Consider the following 15,245-nt stretch of genomic DNA (forward strand, 5'->3'; position numbering starts at 1 on the left):
TATGCAATCCCCATTGCTATTGATATCGATGGAGCTCATGTTAGATATGCAATCCCCATTGCTATTGATATCGATGGAGCTCATGTTAGATATGCAATCCCCATTGCTATTGATATCGATGGAGCTCATGTTAGATATGCAATCCCCATTGCTATTGATATCGATGGAGTTTGTGTTAGATATGCAATCCTCACTGCTATTGATATCGATGGAGTTTATGTTAGATATGCAATCCCCATTGCTATTGATATCGATGGAGTTTATGTTAGATATGCAATCCCCATTGCTATTGATATCGATGGAGTTTATGTTAGATATGCAATCCCCATTGCTATTGATATCGATGGAGTTTATGTTAGATATGCAATCCCCATTGCTATTGATATCGATGGAGTTTGTGTTAGATATGCAATCCTCACTGCTATTGATATCGATGGAGTTTATGTTAGATATGCAATCCCCATTGCTATTGATATAAATACCCTACTATGCAATAGTAGCCTGACTCCCATCCCTGCAACATGTTCAAGCATTTCCAGTGTGTTCAGGGTGTGCTGATTTTGAGCTTTGCCTGTGGTGACAATGTATTGAAAAACGTCTCTCCATCTGTACTGAGCAGATGGATTCAAGGAGTAGAACTCCTGACTACAGCGCTTTATGGATGTAAAATATCAACACAAATTGAGAGCTGCGTATAAACAAGCCCTTTATAAAGTAAGTTTGCTTATCTTTTACAGCAGGCACTTTTCATGCAACTTTGTAGCTGGCAATTGTTGGGATGGAAATAAGACTCCCATTGCATAGCAGTTTGATCCATACCTGGTTTTACTATGAGTTTAATAATAAGACACACCTGAGCTTTTTACCTGGATACACTGTAGCTAATCACGCTTTGTAACAGGGGAGATTTGTGCTGACTCTGCTGGCGTGTTCACACTGCTGCAGGAAGAGGGCAGCAGTCGTCCAACAACCGCCTGTGGGTCATGACAGTGAGATGGGGAGGTGGGAGAGTGTGTGTGTGGACTTTCCCGCTCTCTGAATGGCTGGGAGGCGGGTCTTGGGGAGATTGTTGGCCCTATAAGATAATGCTCTGCTGTTTCCTCAGGTCTGCCTGTTTAGACGCGCTGGGTGTGCGGAAAGTGCTGGTCGGAAGCGAGAACCAGCGGGGAGGAAGAAGCGACCTGAGAGAGAAACAGGGAGAGCGGGGAACATTTGGGCAGGCCCCGAGTATTGTATAGGCTAGCATAGTGAGCCGGGAGAGTAGGACGGTTATCCGGGTCGTACGGGTAGCGGCGACCGGGATATCGCTGCTAAGTGCAGCACCTTTTTCTTTGTAGTTTTATTACTGTGTTTTATTTTCTCTTTTTCTTTCGCCTTCTGTTTTCATTATTGTTTGGAGCACCTGCGAGTGCTACTGCCCGTGAACTAGTTTACCAGACCTCTGGTATTCGCCGTGGTTCTGTTTACCATCGCTGGCAAGCAGACCACGGACACACAGCACCCTCTGCGGGCTAAAGAAAACAAATACACCCTTGAAAGAAATAAAACTGGGCACCTGTGTGGTGACTCCAAGTACACCTGTCTGTCTCTGTGTCAGTGACTTACCCACCACCCTTCCACACGCTTGTATTAAAATCTGGAATGGCTGGAACTACCATGCACACCTACCTGTACAGGTGGAACGTCATCAAACGCCCGAATGAAGTCTTCTTCATCTATAGCACCTGCACTTGCTTCCTTTCCTAAAATGGGGGGGGGCAGACGGACAACAAGTTGATTTGTGACAATCACAAACACAGAGAGCTCTGTGTGTGTGTGTGTGTGTGTGTGTGTCCTGAACACCTACTGCCTCCTGATTCTCATGCTCTGCCCAGACTCCAGTGGAGGTCTCTTGTGTAATACATCTGTTAATCTGTGTGTGTGTCCTGAACACCTACTGCCTCCTGATTCTCATGCTGTGCCCAGACTCTTGTGTAATACAGACGCACAGAATGATCTGGTGTGATGCTTGCACTGGTGCGTATCAATATATCTTGCAGTAACAGGTGTTCCCTACACTTCAATTTCACAGCCATTACCGTTTCCTATTGTAGTCTATGTTGCGTGTCAATAGGCTAAACAGAATATCTTGAACCAATACAGCAAACACGGACATTTTTCTGACTTGCCAATACATCTAGCACCCTCAATAACCGTTTTTCTGCCCCAATCTAGACTGTGTGTAATATGTGCTTACACCTAAGCAAAGTTTTCAACAAACAGCCCAATCCTGTTATATATAATTAGGCTTCCAGGCCCATAGGGCTGGGAAGCCTATTGTTGTTGCTGTGTTTATTGTTATTATTATTATTATCATTATTATTATTTCTGCCAGAACTTGCTCGAAAACTCACCAGATTTCGGTAGGTTGGTAGATGCTTATGGGAAGATGGAAACTGCTAATGAACATATGTCGTAAGTCACGTGGTTTGGCCGCCATATTGGATTTAAAAAAAAACATTTTGCCTAAATGTAAAAATTCATCTTTCGAAGTTGGTATAGTGGTTGAGGGATAGTCCAAGATTAACTGGTGCTCGTAAGAAGCTGATAGGTTGTGTGGTGTGGCGGTCGTGCTGCACGATGTCAAAATCGCACGGTACAGACATCAATCACAAACTACGAAGCTCTTCTTCTCCCAAACCGCTAGTCCGATTGAAACAAACCCAATAGCTCATATGATCGTAGTGTGGTTGTCTTTAAAGGGTGTTAAAGGGAAGTTGCTACAATAAAAAAAAAATGGCAGCCTCATTGGATGACATCATCAACATACAAAACTTAAAAAACAAACTGTAATAACTCCTTGTAGAGTGCAGACAGGGTCATGGTTACTATGGAACATATATAGTAACCCATGTATGCGCTATCAAAAAAAGTCATTGCCCGTGACCTTTGGCCTCTCCTAAAGGTCATGTAAAACTGGCTTATAACTCCTTATAGAGTGCAGATAGGGTCATGCACTCTTTTCTGCACTATTTGCTAAAGTGTTTGGTACTGGTACTGGCATTCTGCACTGTTTGCTAAAGTGTTTGGTACTGGTACTGGCATTCTGCACTGTTTGCTAAAGTGTTTGGTACTGTTTCTTCATATGGTTTGCCTTGTTAAAAAGTGCAATTTTGCGCACGGAACGACACTACTTTAAGTGTGTTTCTGTCCCACCTGCAGTCTTGGGCCCGGCTGCAGAGCTCGGCCTGCGAGCTATCCCCATGCTGGCCCCTTTCTTGCCACTAGGGGGAGCCTTGGAGGAGGCGGAGCTGGCAGAGGAAGGCCTGTTCCCATCCACAGAGTCTTCATCCTCAACACTCTTATCTGGAAGAAAAATAAAAAAAGAAATACGACTTTCCTGTGAACTGCATACCAAAACCCAACCGTCAAAAACAAGATGATTCACCCAAACTTTTGGGACTGAGGAAACCACCTCAACAACCAAGAAGAGCCGTCCATGGTATTTGTGAAAGTGTTCCTTTTCTTTTCATCCAGCATTGCCTGCACAGGGCATGCAGTATTCAGAGCAGTTCAATGAGCATTCATAAACACGCTCCCCTCTGAAACAACAGGGCATTAAAACTAAGCACAGCTTTAACTATCTTCACTGTACTTCCTGACAGCAAATAGAACTGTAACCGTTTGTTTTTGCATTCAATTTAATTTCCTCTCTGTTCCCTACATGAAAGAAAAGGAGTGTCCAGAGTGATCACCACTGAGCTGCCAGCAGTATCGCTATCACCAGCTGCTGCAATACCCTGAAGAGTTTAATATTTCATATTAGCCTGCTGACCCCTACCTCTGAAATCATTCAGCAGCACGCAAGCTCTCTAGTGCGCTGGCAATTATACATTCCATGCCAATAATAATAATAATAATAATAATAATAATAATTATAATAATAAAAGACAAGAACGCAAAGCCTTACAAGTACAGATCCTCTTGCACACCAGCTTCCTCAACATTCCTTCATGCTTTCCCATTCCCAGTCACATCTGACACTGTTTCAAGGGTCCAGTTTGCTATCAGTCCAGACAGTGCTCTCTCTCTCTCTCTCTCTCTCTCTCTCTCTCATCTTAAAGGGACAGGCTTCTTATCCCGGGTTTGCTAGTCATCCTTGTCATTCAGGAGGTGCAGTATAGCTTCCTTCAGGACTGTTTCACTGTGTCGAGATGGTGGAGGAGGTAACAGCAAGCGGCTCTCGCTATCCAGACCTGCCAGGGCTGGCTGGCACCTGCCCCATGTTTTGGGTTAAGGTTCGATAGTGGTTAACGATGACTCCATGTATTCATCACAGACAGTTGACGACAGCTGAGCGAGACTGTCATCAATCGTCTGTGATGAATACACAGAGTCACCGTTAACCACTACTGAACTTTAACCCTTTTATAAGAGCATGACTAACCCTCCAAAACACTCCTGTGGTTCTGCTGCTGAAGCAGATCAATTTACCAGCTCTTCACCATTTCCACTACCAGCAGGCTATTTAAAGCACATTCTCCCTCAGGGAAGTAAAGCAGCCTGCTACACACACACACACACACACACACACACACAAGGGCGCACAGACACACACAGGGGCACACACACACACACACACACGGGGGCGCGCACACACACATACACACACAGGGGCGCATACACACACACACACACACACACACACACACACACACACACACACACCTGCTCTCTCTGGGTATGCTGCAGTACCTGCTAAACTAATTCTCACAGCCAGTGGGTGCAGTGGAGCCCACAGCTGTTCCTCTCCAGATACCCCCAGTGTGTGCTGCTGCTAGACAATGGTGCCTGAAAACACTAGCAAAACAAGAGAAACAATTCTAAAGCTGCCGTATTCTCATTCCAGCTTTATATCATCATATTACAAACCACGATGCCTGAAGGGTTAAATAGAAATGAATAGCAGATCGTTACATCACTAACTATGCAGTTAATGACATCACAGCACATTTACATAGAGATAAGGGAGTGTGGTTGCCATGGCATCAAAAGCCTACAAACACCTCCACTGGTTTGTTTTCAAACACACTTTCCCTTGACAAAGGCATGTTACATACCGACACGTTGGCTCTTTTGAGCAAAAACGTAGAAATAAAAACACAGGTTAGAATACGCCATTTTAATGGTGATGTTTTACAGTATACTATATTAGAGTTCACTGTGTCATCCGATTACCGCTCATCACATCCAAGAAGCAAAACGGGCTCAGTTTGCTCATGCGGACAATTCTCTTTCAAACCGATCTGTGCTGTCAAAACACTTCCATTAAATGCATTTGTATTACCTGTTAACAAACTTGACTGACTGATCGAGCAAGCCCAATGTTAAATGATCTGCCACTAGATGACAAGCAGCTCTTAAGCAAAAGGAGTATCACATGATCCCAGTTTCATTTCTGTGTGAAACGGAATCAGAGTGCGTTTATAGTACCTTGTTTGTTTGAGCTCATGCTGCCGTAGGTAGAGATATTTGGGGGAGCCACGAAAAAGGGTGTTCTGTTGAAGGTTAAAGTTCAATCATGTGTAAGCTTGTAAACTGACAGACTGATTAACATATTTACCTCTCTCTTGGAAATGCTTCACCAAAAAATAAAAACCGATTTGATTTGCCTCACACACAAAACATTATCTCCATTTATTGAAACATAGAGAAGGACAGTAACCCTGAATTCATATTACAGCCTGTTTTATTAGAGCACAGCAGCATACTCTTAATGCGTATTGGATTAATCAGATTGCCATTCACGAACCATGCAATACAAAAATTCATTACAAAAAAAAAAAAAAGATAAATGAGTATTCTGTAGCTCTCAGAAGGATTCAATGACCAAACAGAAGAGTTTAAGTTAATTCATTTAAATGTATAATATAGTATATAAAAGTAATATTACGACTGAAGCAAATATCTTTCTCACACACACCTGAAGCAAATATTCGTGTTTAAGTAGCTAACAATACTGAGTTTATGCTTTTGATAATGAGTTACCCCTCCTTTCATTGACAGAATTCTGTACCCTTCCTTTCACCGACAGAATTCCACGGTGCTGAAGTACACTGTTGTCCTGCATCGCACGGATGATGTCATAAATGGGGATTGTTTGTGACACAAAATCAGCACTCTGATTGGCTAAAACCATTATCAACTTTAACTTAAATCTAAGTATTTAAGTTACCAAAGAAAGTATTTGTAGTATTTCAGTACATACACCAAAATACCTCAAAATAACAACAAACAAAAACTAGAACTGCCAGGCAGTTTTACGTAAGCAATTACTGGAAGAAGCGGGTTTAGTTCTTGATATTTGACAAGTTTGAAATCAGTAACTTCACCAGTTATCCAGAAGAACATTTTGAAAGTCTTTTCCAAAAAATGTGTTGGGCGGCCATCTTGGTTCCCACACAACACCATTTTGAAATAGTCAATTGTACTGACACAGGCGTGATGGTTTTCAGGTCTTGAGTTAATCAAGTAAACCGTTTTTAAACTGAAGCCATTTTAAATTTAATTTGAAAATGTAGGTCCGGCTGCCATCTTGTTTAACAAAACAACACCATTTTGTCATATTTGAATTCTATTGGTCACCAGGATGATGCTACCACGTCGGGAGCAAGTTGGTTAAATGGTTTTCGAGCAGTTTGTTGTTTGGGCCACGTTTTGGTTGTGTTGATACAGTGACAGGGATTATGTTTATGAAATTTGGAGTTAGTTAAGTAAACCGTTTGTCAACTGAGGCAGTTTTAAATTTAAGACGTAAGTGTACATCTGTCGGCCATATTGTTTTACAAAACATCACCATTTTGACATATTTGTATTCCACTGTCAACTGGGACGATGCCTACCAAGTTTGGATTTGTTGGTCTAACGGCTTTCAATCAAATAAATGAAGTTTGCTGTTAGCGGCGCGTTTCGGTACAATTTGTGGCAGCCATTTTGATCGTAAACTTTATCGCAGCAACTTCTGCTTTGCAAACTTGAAGCGGGTTTGGTTGCTGATGACATATGCAAGTTTCAGATCAATCGGTTCACCGGTTCCCAAGAAGATTTTGAAAGGTTTTTCCAAAAAACTTGTCATGCCGCCATCTTGGTTGACACAGGAGCGCAATTCTTTTTGCATCTGAACTGTAATCTACACGGGATGATAACTGCCAAGTTTCATGACGATTGGTTACACCGCGTGCGAACAGGAGCAGTTTGAAGTTGATGGAAGAATAATAATAAAAAGAATTTAAGAATTTGCTCTACACTACCATAATGCAAGTCACCTTTGATCATTCCATTAATTGCTCAGTTTTGCTCTTGGTAATAAAATGCTTGCAAATTAAATAAAATAATTTTAAATTCCATCTGGGTCACATGCAGCCTAGACATGCAAAAACAAGAGAGAGAGTTTTTGAATTGTGTTTTTTTTTTTTTGTCTTGCAAGGAAATGGAAAAGTTGTTTAAATTCTGTACATTTAGGGCTGGAGGTGATCCGAGAACAGACTTCGGACATTTTGGGATAACCATCAAAGAAATGGTGTGCAAAAAAGCTTCTAGAAATGTAGAAATTCACTCTGCATGGATTAACAACGAGGAGCGACAAGAGCAAACAATCCGGTAAACGCAGTACAAATGAGCTCCATTCAGGCCCGATTCTGATCCTTTTTGTAAGCGAACTATAAAGACGACAAACGCGGGGCGAGCAGCTCTTTAGAAACCACGCTGGACTGAAGGTTTCCAATCGGGCAGCATTCACAGGTTCCAGGCAGGCAGCTTGGGATGCAATGTCTGGGTCTGAATATCTAGCAATGCCAGAGAGCTGCTCTGTGGTGCAATGTGGGTCTGAATATATAGCAATATCTGAATATTTATTTATGTATTTTTTATTTTAAAAAGTCCTTGGATTCAAAAATATGTTCAGCAACTAAAGTGACAAAAAAATAAAACATACAATCTGGTGCCCAAACAGCTGCAGTGCAGCTGTTGCCCCCATCGTGCTGCAGAAATGTGGTGTCCGATTGCAGATTCGGAGCACAAGAGATTTCTATAGCAGTGCAATACTAGAGAAGATTTTAGAAAACAAAAAAATAATAACTGGGTCTGCTATATAAAAGAAAACAAAGTTGACATAACTGGGTCCAAATGGTTTTCAATTTGTTGTCTGAATCAATGATGATCAATATCAGTGTTGAGTCATTCTCTAAATGGTTTTCACTTTGTTGTCTGACATCAACCAGTTGGGTAACTTGGCTGTCTGGTAGTCATGTGCACTGTCAGGTTGCACTATTTCCACTTCATGAGACACGACATTAAAAAGTAGGTTGTATTATTGTATTTCTTGCTCTTATTGTATTACTTGTATTGTAACACTTGAATGTATTCGTATTTGCTTGCGATTGTAAGTCGCCCTGGATAAGGGCGTCTGCTAAGAAATAAATAATAATAATAATAATAATAATAATAATAATAATAGGTTACTACCTTAAACCACTGCAGGCCTAATTCAGCTGGAAAGCTCGCTGCTCAGCGAAGTACACAGCATGAAAAGGAGCCTGTGTCGTCTCACTTCCCTAGATTACTTCAGAAATGACAGCAGCAAGGCCAATACTGCTACTTCAAACCTCGAATACACCTCTGAAAACACTGAACCCCCACGTTTACTGCATGTTAATACATCAACAAAAACGTTACATTAAAAATTACTTCAAAAACAAGAGCATTAGATATACATATTTAAATATAAAAAAGAAGAAGATGACGTTTAGACTGGTAAAAGTTAACAAACTACAATATCATGTGACTGTCTAACATGGAGTTTGAATGGCTTGCATTTTGAAGAAGACTTTGTTACTATGCAGTTACTGGAAATATTTTAAATGAAAGGTGCTGCCGCAAGGCTATCCTCAGACTTAGGCCAATATGAAAAAACAGTGCAGGTCAAACATAAACAAAAATACATGAGAGAAGGGATCTGTTTATGTAAAGTGGTGCATTACCCTGCCAACACTACAGGTTACCAAGGAGACAGAGGAGTGTGGGCAGTGAACCGAGGGGTCCTCTCTGTGTCTGTCTGCAGATCTGCCTGTATTTGTTATTTTCCTCTGGGAGCTAGAAATTAGTATAAAAAAGAAAAAAAAAACGACATCTCAAGCATGTAAAATCCTACTGACAATTAAAACTAGCCTGGTTTGGAATCCCTTTCCAATAAACAGTGCCTCGTTTCACCATCAGCAATTTAGCAAGATTGCAAACACAACTTGCACAGCGTCACAGAAGCCGTTCTTAAAGCCTGCAGGGGCTCCCTGAAATCAGCGATTCAAGATGCTTTTAATAACCATGTGCCCAAAGCATGAAATAAGAAGAATGTAAATATCTCCACGCAGAGGAATGTCTTCTCTCCCTTTCTTGTCACTCAGAAGAAATGCAGTCACTGTGTCTTTTTGCAGTTTCAAACCCCTCATTAGTATCCCGAATGTATGCATACTGATGAGGCAGTCATACAAAAAGGTGACAAAGCACTCAGCACTGAATTTGAAATCTGAAATACAGACAGACAGTCGTGCCTTTAGGTTTACTGGATTCTATTTAATTGTAAGAGGAAAGGTATAATTTAACTGTTAGCTGCCGTTAACGTTTACAGTGCAAAGCAGCCAGTAACAGTGTCTAATGTGAAAGATTTCACTTCAAATCGACAAACTTCATCTCAGGCTTTCACGAAAGCAATTTCACTGCTCTCTAAATCTGAAGAGACTTCTGGAGAGTTCGCTTAGGAGTTCTAATGTTGAAAAAAAGAAATAAGTAAAATAGAGTATTGTGTGTGAAAACAGTAAAAACAATTCCATCAGCACGACTTGGGAAGTGAATGTCCTTTCGTTAGGGAAGCAAGATGTAAAAATAGAACGGGACTGAAGCCAGGGTCAGAGAAACACACCCTGAAAAACAAGATAGTGTCAACAGCTGGGGACCCCAGTCCCAATGAGAAGGGAATGGAATACTCTACCCCAGACCCAATGTGAAGGGAATGGAATACTCTACCCCAGACCCAATGTGAAGGGAATGGAATACTCTACCCCAGACCCAATGTGAAGGGAATGGAATACTCTACCCCAGTCCCAATGTGAAGGGAATGGAATACTCTACCCCAGACCCAATGTGAAGGGAATGGAATACTCTACCCCAGATCCAATGTGAAGGGAATGGAATACTCTACCCCAGACCCAATGTGAAGGGAATGGAATACTCTACCCCAGTCCCAATGTGAAGGGAATGGAATACTCTACCCCAGACCCAATGTGAAGGGAATGGAATACTCTACCCCAGTCCCAATGTGAAGGGAATGGAATACTCTACCCCAGTCCCAATGTGAAGGGAATGGAATACTCTACCCCAGTCCCAATGTGAAGGGAATGGAATACTCTACCCCAGATCCAATGTGAAGGGAATGGAATACTCTACCCCAGACCCAATGTGAAGGGAATGGAATACTCTACCCCAGTCCCAATGTGAAGGGAATGGAATACTCTACCCCAGTCCCAATGAGAAGGGAATGGAATACTCTACCCCAGTCCCAATGTGAAGGGAATGGAATACTCTACCCCAGTCCCAATGAGAAGGGAATGGAATACTCTACCCCAGATCCAATGAGAAGGGAATGGAATACTCTACCCCAGACCCAATGAGAAGGGAATGGAATACTCTACCCCAGTCCCAATGAGAAGGGAATGGAATACTCTACCCCAGACCCAATGTGAAGGGAATGGAATACTCTACCCCAGACCCAATGTGAAGGGAATGGAATACTCTACCCCAGACCCAATGTGAGAAAGGGAAAGGAAGACTCTTCACAGGCATGGCTCTACTGTTGTGCAGCACTCATATTATTCACTACATTAAGTACATTAACCGCATGCAATTCAGAAAGTACAGCACAGAGGTTCAAGCAAATCTTTACCTGTCACAATTCTACTGTGTTCATGTTTACAGTATAAACTCCAACATATATGTACTTGCACTGAGCGCTTCCATTGGGTTCATTTGAACAGATGCTGAGAGACGGCATGGGAACGTATTAAATATCCATAGAGCGCTATTGGAAATCTCAGCATCTAGCAGACTGCAGTACAGGATATAACAAGAATGAAAAGGACGTGGCTCCCTGTACAATGCAGGACTCAGGCCTTCAGTTACAGATGATTTCATTACTGAAATTGAACCCGGCCGTGTACTGTGAATAGAATCACAGATGAATTCAAAACACCACAAGTCTCTGTACAGCCCTTCATTGGGACCCTTGCCAGCTGTAATCTAACCAGAGCATTTGTGGGCCTGTGTGGCAGCTAAAACTGTACTGGTTTACATGCAAGGCCCGGTTTGAGCAGCTATGTAACCAGACAGCCAGACTGAAGTTGCTGTTTGTCAGCACAGCAGAGCGAAGCTGGGCTTTTTCTATTTACAAAAACACAAAAGAAAAGTATTACAGGACAGAAAAACATGCTCGAAAAAAAAACAAGCAATAGAACTGCAGCGAGATCTATCCCAGGCCAAGCCTCCAGCACCACGTTCCCACTGCAAAGAGCTGGACAGGCTAAGCACTCAAAGAAAAACATGCTGTGATGGGAATACACAACCGAGATTCTTGCTCTGAACGTACCAGAAATACAAATCAATTTCAGTACAATGGTTCTACAAAATTGTTTTATATCAGTAGTTTATTACATGTCTGCTGTGTCGGGAACACTTGAAGGTGCTTCCTCCCAAAAGATATCCCGCTAACACCACGAAACAGGGATTCAGCAGCATGAGAACTCCCATCTGCACCTGCTGCTGTCTGCATATATACTGCAAGTCCGGAAGACAGTACTACAGCAAGGCATTGCAACACTGAGGCACGTCTGTTCAACGGTGCACATACACAACCTGAAAATTGAGATATATATGCACACACACACACACACACTAGATTAATCCCCCACTGTTTTGTTTTTTTTTCTCTTCCTGGCGAGGACTGTGTGTACCACTCCTAATACAAATGACAAAAACATTCCCATCGCAAAATGAAACTCAACACTGCACTGGCACAGGGTGCGTTCCCCCAGTATTCAGAACCCCCTGAAGGGATCTATTCATCATTTCAAGGTCACACGGCCAGCAGGCTATTCAGGACACACACAGAACACCTTCATCGACTTGTCTGGAAAGCGAACAAAAGCTGCATTCAGATTGCGTTTCTGTTTCAAGCACATCCTTGGGAACATGCAATCCAGCCAAAGCAACACAAACACAGCACATTTCACTAATAACATTTGTTTTCAAAGGGGATGTCAAAAAGCAATAATTACATCTTCATCTATCAAGGCGGCGGCAGAGCCCTTGAGCTACTGTAACACATATTTAAGAAGGTTCTAATGAGCAAATCAAATGGAAATCATATATGGTTATGAAAAACACATGGTCTGAGATTATAGTCTTCAATGGACCACTCAGCTTTCCACTCAGCTTTCTAACTACTGTAACCTCTTGATCTCCGGTGGTCAGGCTGCAGATGAATTCTGTCCTAATCCTGACATGCGACAATGCAATGTTCCCCAGGCAGAGGGGATCCATTCCATTTACACAAACTCTCTGTCAAGGGTTTCTCATCGCTCTTCTGATTATTTCTAATCATCATTTCCATTTACCAAGCATGTACCATTCTATGAACCCTTCACTGGGTGAGGGTGCCTAATGTCACATGGGGGGCTGCTGTTGATATATACACAGGAGTTTGATCCATTCCTGGCTTTGCTAGGAGTTTAATAAGACATACCTGAGCTTGTGATCTATACACTGTGTCTCGTAGTAAAACACGGGACGGGTGAAACTGCAATAGGATCCTTATTTCCATCCCTGTTATACCCCAGGCTCTCTGTACAGCACGTGACAGGATGGCAGTAGTTGTGTGATAATAATGGGTTGTAGGTTAGTCCAGTTGATGCAGATGTCACAGCTTAACTGCTCTGATCTGATGCGAGGGGCTGTTCCAAAGCAAACTTGTTTTCCATGAATGGATGGCCACCTCCCGAGAGGAAAAGCACATCAAACGCTGCCCAGCCCAGCAGAGTGGCACCCTCTTCCATTTTACAATGTAAACAGGATGAAACAGTAGCCTGGTCGAATTGGTGCAGAAGCGTGGTCCGCACTCAGGGCTGCCTCAGGGGTTACATCGTGTCACCCATTTCCATCGCTAACACTGTCCAGAATGCACTGCTCTTTAAAGAGAAACAGGAACGCCATTCTCCTCAATAGGATCAGCCAGTGATGAGGTCAACACCACAGGCTCTGCCACTTGTAAACAATATTTACAGGCAGCGACACGGTAAAGAAAATACTCTGAAGCACTACGGCTCTCTTTCCATACAAGTCAAGGCTGTCAATGATTGAATGAAGTCATTTCTTGTTTGTGAACTGCATCATAGTGCCTCTGCTTCAGTTATGCAACTTATAGAATTAGACACACTATATATATATATATATGTGTGTGTGTGTGTGTGTTTCTGCTCTACAATAATTCAAAAAGGCAAAAGAGTGTTCTAGATATATAGAAGAACAATTTGCTAATACTCTAGATCAACATTAGTAATATAATCATAATCATTTTAGTATTACTGTATATGAACACAATTAATTTCTCACAAAAAAATGGAAGAGAGATTGAAATCCCAGCAAAGTGTTAAACACGGCTTTAAATGTCATGAAGAAAACAGCACCGCATGACACCAATATTACAAAAAGAAGCACATGCCTGTTTTCAGAAGATGCAAAGCATCTTTCAAATGAAACTGTAATGAAGCCGGTATGTTGTTATTCTTTTTAAACTCAGCATAGCAGAGGCAATACAAAAAAGTGACACACTATGACAGAGTGAAGGAGATTTTTCAGCATACCAACACAAAATCATCTGCTGATCGATGACACAGAAATTGCCATCGTTTTGTAAGATAAATGTAAGGGACACGCATTCCTGAGTCCCGATTACCTCTCTCCCTTTTAAATAAAATAGAAATGCCATCCAGTTTAGAATCTTACCTTCTCCAGCAGTCATAGTGAGAGGATTCCTTCTCCACACACACACAGTGCGCTGTGCAAGGAGCCCTAGATACAGCTCCTTTAGAATCTCACCCTCCCTTTTCCTAGTCTTGTGACCTCGCAGACGACAACTGCCACCCTTTTCCAAAATAAAAGCCTGCTGCTCCCTCCTGCATCTCACAGCACATATCCCGCTAGCATAATATCTATGTCTCAGCTCTAGCCTTCAGTTTACAAGACAGCTGGCATTCTTTCCATGGTAATGAGGCACAGCGGACTGCAGCAGTTTAAAAAGCGAGCTTTTCTGTTTATACGTCTGTATGTCGAATAAACTCTGGGTTACACACAGAGGAAACAGTGGAATGTTTTTTTATGTACCGGTATTTATTTTTTTAATCCCTCATCTATCATCTGTAATGGAACCTGGAGTTTCCACGTCCATTTCCACAGGAAAGCACCCGGCACTGCAGAAGAAGAACGCCTTAACATCGACTTTAAAATTACCAACAGCACAATATGAAAAGTTAAATCAGGCAGCAATCGTGTGCACTAAAACAGGCTCCGAACAGCATACAGGTCCTTTATCACAACTGCACCGCCCCCCGCTACCCTTTAATGAAAATTCTCCTGAACCACAAATTCAGAAGTATTCAAAATAAATTTTTCAATGCAATCGCTTGTGCCAGACACCATGACATTCTGAAGGATGTTTTCAAGCACATGACAGGGAGGGCATTTCGCCAAATTCAGCAGACAGCATGAACTTCTTCAAACATTTATAAACAGCCATCTGGGCAAGTGAAAAAACAAAACAAAACAAAAAAAACCCACTGTAGTTCAAATGCCAGTTTATGTACAGTAGAGATTTCAGGAGTAAGATAACATATACCTCTGGTAATCTTTATAACAGAACACTAGGTGCCCCGATACTGAGGCCACAGTTTGCAATGACTGGATTGTTCTCATTCTAATGCATTTCATCAGACAGCTTTGCAAAGCAGCTGAAGCACACAGCACGCATTGGACGTGTCCCGCACTGGACGTGTCCCGCACAGTGCGTGCTGGACGTGTCCCGCCCAGTGCGCACTAGACGTGTCCCGCACAGATTTGTTAGTGGGCGAAAAGAAAAAAGCTGCATTAAAAATGTGTTTTCAATACAT

General features: G+C 42.1%; 1 protein-coding gene across 18 annotated transcripts in view; it reads right to left on the reverse strand.

The window, feature by feature from the left end:
• The window catches only part of LOC117426490 (CLIP-associating protein 1-like), a 93,286-nt gene that overhangs the window by 48,047 nt on the left and 29,994 nt on the right, over nt 1–15,245 (reverse strand). For 16 of the 18 annotated variants that reach the window (XM_059034092.1, XM_059034091.1, XM_059034095.1 and 13 more), the window contains 2 exons: nt 3,196–3,345; nt 1,669–1,742 (listed from right to left, as the gene is read on the reverse strand). In XM_059034092.1, the coding sequence (XP_058890075.1) occupies nt 1,669–1,742; nt 3,196–3,345 (224 nt within the window). Of the gene's footprint in view, nt 1–1,668; nt 1,743–3,195; nt 3,346–3,949; nt 4,002–14,085; nt 14,237–15,245 lie in introns of those variants that run through there. The other 2 variants (XM_059034107.1, XM_059034106.1) reach the window with 2 other exon arrangements.

The sequence above is a fragment of the Acipenser ruthenus genome, chromosome 11 (assembly GCF_902713425.1).
Source record: "Acipenser ruthenus chromosome 11, fAciRut3.2 maternal haplotype, whole genome shotgun sequence".
NCBI classification, from domain to species: Eukaryota; Metazoa; Chordata; class Actinopteri; order Acipenseriformes; family Acipenseridae; genus Acipenser; species Acipenser ruthenus.